This window comes from Centropristis striata, chromosome 14, assembly GCF_030273125.1.
Source record: "Centropristis striata isolate RG_2023a ecotype Rhode Island chromosome 14, C.striata_1.0, whole genome shotgun sequence".
Lineage (NCBI taxonomy): Eukaryota > Metazoa > Chordata > Actinopteri > Perciformes > Serranidae > Centropristis > Centropristis striata.
The window spans coordinates 18,384,713-18,394,654 of record NC_081530.1 but is presented as its reverse complement, the minus strand read 5'-3'; the positions used below and the strand labels follow the sequence as shown (position 1 = coordinate 18,394,654).

At 43.3% G+C, this 9,942-nt stretch overlaps 1 protein-coding gene across 1 annotated transcript in view; it reads left to right on the top strand.

Moving 5' to 3' along the window:
• The first annotated feature begins 1,463 nt into the window (after window positions 1–1,463).
• nfatc1 (nuclear factor of activated T cells 1) overlaps window positions 1,464–9,942 on the top strand; it is a 52,403-nt gene continuing 43,924 nt past the window's right edge. The window contains exons 1-3 of the mRNA XM_059350071.1: window positions 1,464–1,850; window positions 3,177–4,209; window positions 4,524–4,683. Coding sequence (XP_059206054.1) covers window positions 1,832–1,850; window positions 3,177–4,209; window positions 4,524–4,683 — 1,212 coding nt within the window. The 5' untranslated portion in view covers window positions 1,464–1,831. The remainder of the gene's footprint in view (window positions 1,851–3,176; window positions 4,210–4,523; window positions 4,684–9,942) is intronic.

Here is a 9,942-nt window from a genome sequence, read left to right as displayed (position 1 = left end):
TTTCATAAAATATCCAACAAACTCATTCATGCAGAAATGTTGCATGTATTGCAAGAGCATACAGATAAAATCTCCTTATCGTTTGAACGTGTTGCACCTCTAAAAATGCACCTGCATAGCTAATATGAGTGATCCTTGGGAATCACACAGGAAATCACACCTTCTGCAGAGTTATGGCCTTTTAGATGAAGACACAGTTTGAAACTCCCTGGCTGAGAGAGGAAGTGTCACCTCTGAGGATCAAACCAACTGAGGCCTGCTGATAAGAAGCTGTAGTCCAGCAATGTAGTTTCCCACCTCCAGGGATGGACAGACTCTTAGAGACACCATGTGACTATTGTCATCACAGAAACCACGAGCCCACTGCCAGCTGCTGAGAGGTCCAGACCTGCCAAAGATAGCAACAACCCTGCCTGCATGGGGCTGAACGCGCCGAGAAGAGAGAAGCCGAATAAGTATACACCAACCGCAGAGAACGGCCTATGGAAAACTCCTCAGTTCAGCGTGTCAAATGACTGGGTATATGACTTGATTTTTATATAGTGCTTCTATGAAAGTATGGATAATTATGTGTTTTGTGCCCCGCAGACGTGCAGTCAGTCAGGAGGAAGTGGAAAGCAATTATTTGCCTTTGCAATAACTTCAAAACCCCTTGAGACACAACATCTAAAGGGAAGTTTCATGTTTTATATATGTGGCAGCATTTTGCAGCTATATGTTCTGGCATGTTTACATCAGCTCACCTGTCTGTGTGTCTGCAGCTGCAATCTGGAAACCCAGCAGCCTTTAACCGAGCATCCGCCGGCTGTAACAACTTGATGGATGGCTCTTTCAGGGTGAAAATGGCAGCAGTTTAATGTAAAAGTGCTCGTGAGGATTAGTCTGCACATAAATCTTGATTTAGGAGATTCCATGTGCAGTGTCTCGCAGCAGCACACTGATGACGGCTTTGTAAATGATGCCAGGGGGAGCTGATACTGTAGATAAAGTGGGTGGAAACTGCAGATTAATGCTGTTCATGCTCATTAAGTCACTCATGGTTAATGGGGACATAGTTTGAGTTTCTTTTAACATCTGTCACCCAACAAATCATAGTGTTTTATGCCTTGCTGTGACATTTTAACTCCAGTTATTCCACTGTTTATACTCAGAAGATGGCTCATATTCAGCTCTGTTGAGGATGTTTGTTCCAATCACTGGAGCTTTGCATTTGGCTCTCCCGTGGCGAGGCTTATTTTACTCATCTCGGAGCCTTCAGGCTTCACTGCCAGCTTCGCTAATTGGCCCTCCTTTTCCTCTGGAAACCCCAGTGTGTGCGAGAGAGAGAGAGAGAGGATCTCCATTGGACCCATCTGGTGGTCGGGCGTGTAGATGCGTCACAGCGCGGAGGGGCGGTGCGTCGCTGCCGCCGAGGTGATCCCCGAGTTTAAAAGCGCAGAAGTCCTCTGTGCGCCGGAGCAGTGCGTCACAGCGAACCAGCAGAGCCAGGATCCCCCGACGCAGAGTCAGATATCTCAACACAGCGACGAAAATAGCTTTTCCGAAAGATCTGTCTGCATCAGCCATGATCTTATTCCTAATGTTTTAATTTCTATGACGCATCGCTCTTTAGAGTTTTCCTTCTTGGATGCGACTCTTTTCTTTTTTTAGCCTCTTTTTGACTTTATTTCTAATTGTGGTTGTTTGTTTTCGGGAAACAGAAGCGAAAGGATCCTGAGCAGCAACAGCTGTGGAATATATAAACTCCGCTATATGGATAAGGAGTCGCTCCCATCTGCAGCTGTACTCAGAGTTTGATCTCAGACGTTTCTCTCTGTGCGCAAAGAAGAAAATGAAATCCGCTGAAGAGGGTGAGTTTGACTTTTATTTATTACAGCAGGCTTTCCTTGTCATTATTACAGTGGAGCGAAGCTGCTAATGTGGCATTTATTGAACTTTGACACTTTGCACCCGGATGCGACACATTGAGCTGTGATGTTATATTGAATGAAGGTCTCAGCTGCACTTTGTGTCCAGCTGAGCGTCTGTTTTCAGCTCACATCAGTCAGAAAGTGTATTAAAAGCAGTGGTGGAGATACACAGTGCGCCCCTCCCTGTGATTTTGGCAAGGTGGGCGTGGTTCCGCTTCTGTGAGCCACTCATGACTAAAAAGTGCTCCCAAAATAGTTAGAATTGAACCTGTGCTAATGACTGACATGGCATTGTGGGTAAAACTGTGAGTGATTCAGTTCAGCAGAGCCCCCCGGCTACCTGTCAGCTAATTCACAGCAGTCTAATTGTAGAAAACAAACATTTCAGTGCTACTGTGTCACACACCGCAAGCAGCATTAAATGTAAGCATAATTTTCTTTTATTACAAGGAGTCATATGGTGCTGCACTGATGTCATAGTCTTTACTGTGGGGCCCCTAATTCTCTTTAATTTACAGCAGACAGGAGCTGCGGTGACTGCATCTGTCTGTCTGCTGCAGCCGTCTCCATCCGTATCAATGCGCTCCACTGTGGTTCTCTCTCGCCCAGCCTCATGCACCATATAACCACAACTCCCGTTCCCATGTCACCCCCTCCCCTGCCCCTGGTTGTGACCTCAGCCTTCGCCACAGAGAGGCAGAGTTTCATATGACCCAGCGGGAGCGTTGGCACCAGACCACGAGCTTCCCCCCGGCCGGGTCCAGCCTGCACCTTTACAGCATGCAAATAAACGAATCATGTCCCTCCTGTGTTTATTTTCGATGGCTGTTGGAACTTGAAACTGGCCAACAAAAGCATTAGTGTGTGTTTTCATAATGTTTCAGTTTATGGGCTGCAGCGTGTGCATTAAGTGGCATACATTTGGCAACGTGAAGTGGAAAAAAACACCTGGATTTGCCTTTGGTTTATTTTTAGACTGGAGTTATTTTTGGCACCTTTATTCGTGTCTCCCACCTTTTGCTTTTGTTTTGTGTCACTTGGGGATCCCTATTAAATGAGGCGTTGAGTTTTACCTTGCATACCTTATTCATCAGGAAATAGCCAGGGCCTAATCTGGTAAGGAAGCTGTTCTTCTGCCATTATAGGCAACACCTCTGCAACAGCTCTCATAAGACTCAACTTGGCAGCTGTCTCCCACTCAGTAAGGCAGCCAGTGAATGTGTGTTTGATTATCATGGTAACAAAGTCAATCTGTTTGCTTTCCAGATGCATATGGCTACACGCCAAACGTCAGTCTCTCCCTCCCACTGGGCAACCCTTGTCTTCCCTCCCAGTACCACAGCCTGCAGTCCAGCCCCACTATATCCGTCTCTGTCTCCGAGCCTCACAGTTACGACACGCAGGACGACTTGAGAGCAGCCGGCTACTACACGTCTACAAGCGTCCGCCCAAACGGGGCCCCGACCCTGGAGAGTCCTCGCATTGAGATCACAGCGTACGGTCAGTTTCCTGAGGACGAGGTGGAGGAGAGCAACCTTCCTGTTGCCAAGCGGGTCAACTCCATCGTGACGCTGACCCTCCCCAGTGCAGACAGTTACCGCGACCCCAGCTGCCTGAGCCCCGCCAGCAGCATCTCGTCTCGCAGCTGCCACTCCGACGCCTCCTCCTACGAGTCGAGCTTCTCCTACAACTACGACAACTCGCCCCAGAACTCCCCCTGGCAGTCGCCCTCTGTGTCCCCCAAGGGCTCCACCCTCGCCCTCCCAGGTGACGGCTGCACCTCTGGAGGCTCCCCTCGCCACTCCCCCTCCACTTCCCCTCGCACAAGCGTGACAGACGACACCTGGATAGGTCAGCGTGGCTCCAGGCCCAACTCCCCCTGTGGCGCAAAGAGGAAGTACAGCTTTAACGGCAGCGGGGCGTCGCACAAGCACTACCCGTACTCGCCCAACCACTCCCCCGGACTGTCCCCGCAGACCTCCCCGCGCCTCAGCATCACCGAGGAGTCTTGGCTGCCCAACACCAACCAGTACACCAACTCCGCCATCCTGGCAGCCATCAATGCCTTGACCACAGATGGAGTGACTGACCTCGGGGAGGGGATCCCCATCAAAGCCCGGAAAACCAGCCTGGAGCACAGCCCCACCGTCAGCCTGAAGTTGGAGCCTGGAGGTGAGGACCTGAGTCCTGGAGATCTGGACGAGCACCGCCTGCCTCTAAAGAAGGAGGGCTACTGTGGAGGGTTTCTGGATGTGCCACAGCACCCTTACTCCTGGTCCAAACCAAAGCAATATGTCAGGTAAGAAAGGAGAATTTTCACCTCAAATAAGATCTGCTTGAGCCTGAAGCAAAGCCTGAAGGAAATAGCTTTTATCAGCTTTAAAGCATTAAACCTTTTTTGGCAACTGATGAGTAAAATAAATAGTCCTCCACCCATAGACTTGTGATTATTTGCTGACGAGAAGTGAGTTTAAACATATTTGCCGGTTTATCAGAAGCTCTGTCATATCAGTGTTCACATTCTGCACATTCTACCTTGATAAGTGCATCTAAAATAAGCCATCCTCCCTCGCTGCTAAGTTGACATGTTGGACATGTTTTTCGCCCCGACAGCCCGTCCCTGCCAGCTCTCGACTGGCAGCTGCCGTCCAGCTCGGGGCCGTACAGCCTGCAGATCGACGTGCAGCCCAAGTCCCACCACCGAGCCCACTACGAGACGGAGGGCAGCCGGGGAGCAGTGAAGGCCCTGGCAGGAGGACACCCCATCGTTCAGGTCTGCTCAACCACTGCTGCTTATCTTCTCTGGCTCATTATATCTTCAAACAAAACACATGAGAAGCCCTAATAAGGGCTGCATTTCCACTTAATGAAATTGTAGATTTTGTCCCCATCACATGAAATATATCTACATAATACATACATCAACTAAATAATAATAATATTGATGATGATAATCAACAACTTTATTTATATTGCACGTATGTAAAATTGCTTTACATACAAAATAAATAACACAAAGCAATAACTTAATATAACAATAATTAATAAATCATCATTGTAATACAAATTTTATAAAGTCCTATCCACAACTTTGACCAATTGACCTGACCAATTTTTTTCACATCACTGTTTAAAAGCATAATTTATTTAAATGTTTTTAAAAATAGCTTGTACAAAGAAATACTACTACTAATAATAAAGTTGAATAGCACCTTTTATAAATGCAACCTAAATTATTAAGGCCATACAAAGGAAACAAAGAAATAAAAACAATAATAAAGGCAAAAAGCCAACACAATAAAACAATAAAGTCTCACAATAAAATACAAATAAAAGTGCAATAAATATAAGTATTTAAAACAAGCTGATAATGGTTAAAAAAAATAAAAGATTAAAAATAAAAAACATAAAATAAGTATGTGAGGTATAAATGAAAAGAAGCCATAATGATGAATAAATTAAAAAAAAAAATGTTTTAACTCTTATATGTTATATATATATATATATGAAGCTTGTTTCAGGTGCATAACGACTGCTGCTTCATCAGGCTTTTTGTAAGTTATTTTTGGTATTTCGAATGTCAAACAATCTAAAATCATAATTGAAATATACTATATAACCAGTCATAGGTCTGGAGGGACCAAGCCATTTAGTACTGGTGTAATATTTTCTATGTTCCTGCTTTTTAAAAAAAATTCTAATGCCTATTTTTAGGTAATACAGCATAATGCATTACAGTAATCTATGTGTGAAATCACAAAATATCAGCTAACAACTAAGAAAGCTTTGAGAAATGTTTATTTGCACAATAATAAAGCATACAGTTCAGTGTAAATATAGAAGAAGCCACTTTGCAAAAAAAGCATTGTAAGCTCAAAACAAACTCTGGCCTACTGATCAGAAAATGACTCAAAAACGTGCATGCACTGATCAGCTGCAGCTGTGAATGTGATGCACATGAATCACTGTTTGTGTGGTTGACGTTGTGGTTTAATGCAGAATATTTTCATATTTATGACTCTCTCGTAGCCCATTCTGTACCCTTTTGTAGCGCCGTGATACTATTTTTTTCTACTCTGACCTCATACTGATCGCCCCATTACTTCACTGCTTAAAATCACATCTGCTGAACACCACTTAAGAAGCCCTTGCTTCTTTAGATTGTGTCATATGAAGACTTTGAGGTAAATTATCCACTATTTCCTGAGAAAAAAAAGCAAAAATCAACCCCAAAAACAACATATTTTTCACATTCATCATCTTACACTTCCTCAGATTTGCCCGCGCCCCCCTCAGGGGCCTGAACCTGATGTTGAGACCCGCTGAGCTAGACTGTTCGGTTTCCTGTGATGATTAGCCCGACACGCGGTGCAGCCGTTAGACCCATTTTCTCTCCTTCTCCGTCACTTCTCGCCTCAACAGTTGTTGTTTTTTTGCCTCATGTGTTAAAATAGATTGGGGCGACGTGTGCTTCATGGCTTGGCTGGTCTGTTATTCAACGATGTCACATTTCTGAATGGAATACCATAGGTATGCTATTAGACAGGCCGGTCCACTCAGTCAGTTCCTGTCCAGACGAGGGTGACTCAGACTTTTCCATTGCGTTGTCGAGTGCAGCGCAGACAGTTACAAAGTGATGTAGCATGGCCAGTAAGAGCTTAGTCATGAGCTTTAACCACAGTTGCTCTGGTGGTCGGCCTCGAAAAGAAAAAAAATGTGGACAACTGCAGATATGTTTTGGTTTTAAACCCATCTGGTCCCCCGACCATTACGCCACACCGCTGACCTCAGTCTCTGAATAAATAAAGGGTCTGCAGCTCCGAGCTGGACAAAGTGAGCGGTGAGCGCGGCTGTCAGTTTAATTAATACCTTTTGAAGTTTTATTAATACATTACAATAAGTAAAACTTCACCAGACATTAGTCACGTACCAAGTTTTCTGTGTTCGCCTTTCACTTTTGATAAAAATGTCTTTTTAGCATGAGGGTTTTTTTCCACTTATTGCCACAGAGGAGCAGTTAGCTAATCCGGCCCTTTAGTTTGATTTGGTGGATGCTAACATCGCTAAGATGCCATTTTCAGGACAAGAAAGCTCTTCATTTCGACAGGGAAGTGTTGTCTAGAATCAAGCATGGCTGTAGTGCATCAGTGTCAATCACAGCATTTCATTTCTTCTTCTTCTTCGTCTCGTCAGCCCTACACACGGGTGTGTATGCAACTGAGTGAGAACACTTTGTTCAGGGGGTTGCTTGTTAGCTGTCCACTCCGACATCTTGTCTTTAAAAATGTTGTCTTTGGCCTCATAAGGACAGAGCTTCTACTTCACTCATTTCAATTCAAATTCAAATTCTGTTTTGTGGGTAATTCAAGGGTGTTTATATACATATTTGGACACACCCTCTAATTTAATGGTGTTTCTTTATTTTCTACAATTGTAGATGAATATTAAAGACATCAAAACTATGATGGAACACATATGGAAACAAAAATATGTTTTGTATTTTAGATTCTTCAAAGTAGCCCTAAAACTTTTGCTTTGATGCTCTCAGTCTCAAACACATTAGGAAGGCAAAAAAATCTACTAATTAACTCTTGACAAGGTGCTCCTGTTAACTGAAAACCCTCCAGGTGATCACATCTGGAAGAATCTCAAATCTAGAACATATTCTGGTTTGTTTAACACTTTATTGTTTACTACATAATTCCTAATGTGTTCTTTTACAGTGTTGATGTCCTCAGTATTAATCCACAATGTTGAAAATAATATAAATAAAGAAAAATTTGAGGGTGTGTCCAAACTTTTGACTGGTTCTGTGCATGCAAACACATTGCCTACAACATAGTTTTGAACTCGTCTTGTTATTTATAGATTAAAATTGCCAATATTTGACCTCAATTGTGGCCAACCTAAAATATCTGCCAGCTTGTTTGCTCACTTGACGATTGTATCACAGCTGAATACAAATTAATATGATTTTACTTTTACTTGCTTGTGTAACTTACATTTGTATGGTGCAACCGCAACCACTGCAGCTTCCTCAGACGCTATTTTCTTAAGTTTGGCGGTCCCTCCACTTCTGCTATTTAGCCATGATGGCAACCATTGAGGGTGAAAGGTCTCCAGCACTGAACACTCAACATTATGAGTCCTCCATCCTGGTTCTCTGAGTGCCCTGAGTGGCCATAAACATTTCTAAAAGCAGGTTTACTACTTGAGAGATAATTAATTTTTAAGGCAGATACAAATAATATTATTGAGGGTTTTTTTTTACAGAAGGAGAAAGAAAGACTAAACTGAGCAGCACATTTTGCAGCTAAAAAAAACAGAACGGTTGTGAAATTACCAGTGGTGGAATGTAACCAAGTACATTTACTTAAGTACTCTACTCAGGTAAACATTTTGAGGTACTTGTACTTTACTTCAGTATTTCCATTTTATGTAACTTTATACTTCTATTTCACTACATTTAGCTGACAGCTTTAGTTTACGTTTGACATGAAAATCCTGATATATTTAAAGTGACAAGATGTTTTTTAAATTAAACCTCATAACAGTATATTAAGCAGTTAAAATGAGCCCTCCCTTGAGGAAATGCTGCTTACATAAATGCATCAATACAAATAATCTAATGATATATGTAGAAAATATAAAACAATGAGCGAGTCCATTCTACATGATGAAGACTTTTACTTTTGATACTTTAAGTACATTTTGATGCTGATACTTTTGTACTTTTACTCCAGTAAGTTTGGAATGCAGGGCTTTTACTTGTAGTGGAGTTATTTCACAGTGTGGTATTAGTACTTTTACTTTGGTAAGGGATCTAAATACTTTTTCAACCACTGGAAATTACCTCATAATAATACAATAAACACTATCTGTGATCAGCTAGGACAGGCTACAGGACAGAATAAAACTAGAAAATAAGTGTTAATGATGCAACAAAATGGTTAAATACAATGATGTATTTTATACTAAACTGCAAAAACAGTCAACTATGACATAAGTTTATAATGCAGATTGTGTATTGTTAGTAATGGATTGAGTTTCATCCCAAAGAGAGATCTTTGTGCCATGATTTAAAGCAGTTTAAGGTTAACTTTGACAGAATATTATACTTGTATGCAGTTGTGGAATATGACATTTGGAAAGTAAAACATGCAGCGTGCAGCAGCTCCAGCCTCACATCTGTACGGGCCATGTGTATTTGTCCCTGAGAAGGTGCTAATGGTTTAATGACGGGGGTCTGGGTTCACCCCGGCTGAGAAAGAGAGTGTGTGTTCTCTTTAAAAACCCAAACCCAAACCTCCCCCTACTTTCCGCCAGCTACCACCCCAACCACACAGACTTCCCTTTGTTTAGGAAAGTTCCCGTGTGTGTACGGCTGACATCATCGCGCTGCGTCCTGCGGAGGCGGCAGCGACCGAAACCACACACGTTTCTGGCAGGGCTCTGATGGAGATGTTGGAGGGAGCCTCAGACAAGGCAGCCCCATCTCTGTGACTTCCTGATTACATGGTACACACACGGTGCTGCAGCCTGGACGGACGCTGGCTGACGAAGCCTCTGCGGCTCGTCCCCGCCGCCCCTCTGACTCAAAACCCTGCCCAGACTTTACAGAGTTTATTCTGGAAGCTCCTGTTCTGTGTGGTGCGCTTTTTTTTCTCTCCACATACAGCTATTTTCTGTTCTCTCTCAATGCCATCGCTGCTGTTTGCCTCAACCACACCCGCCCTCTACGCCAGCAGCAGACTGAAGTATGCCCCTCTGAAGTGCTGTGTGCAGTCCTCACCGCAGTTAGCGCTCAGGGTTTTCATGCTGCACTTTAGTGGAGAGGAAATACCCCCTATTCACGTCTGTGAGGTCTCCTTTTTCCCCCGTCTGTCTGATCTCAACTTTCATGATCAAACACACATCAGGAAGGAGCTGTTTTCATGTGAATTCTTGTAGATTAATATTATGGAATCATGTGCTTTTTCTTGGCCTTGATCAAATTTAGATTTCTAACCAAAGTATAATTCATTTCATGTGA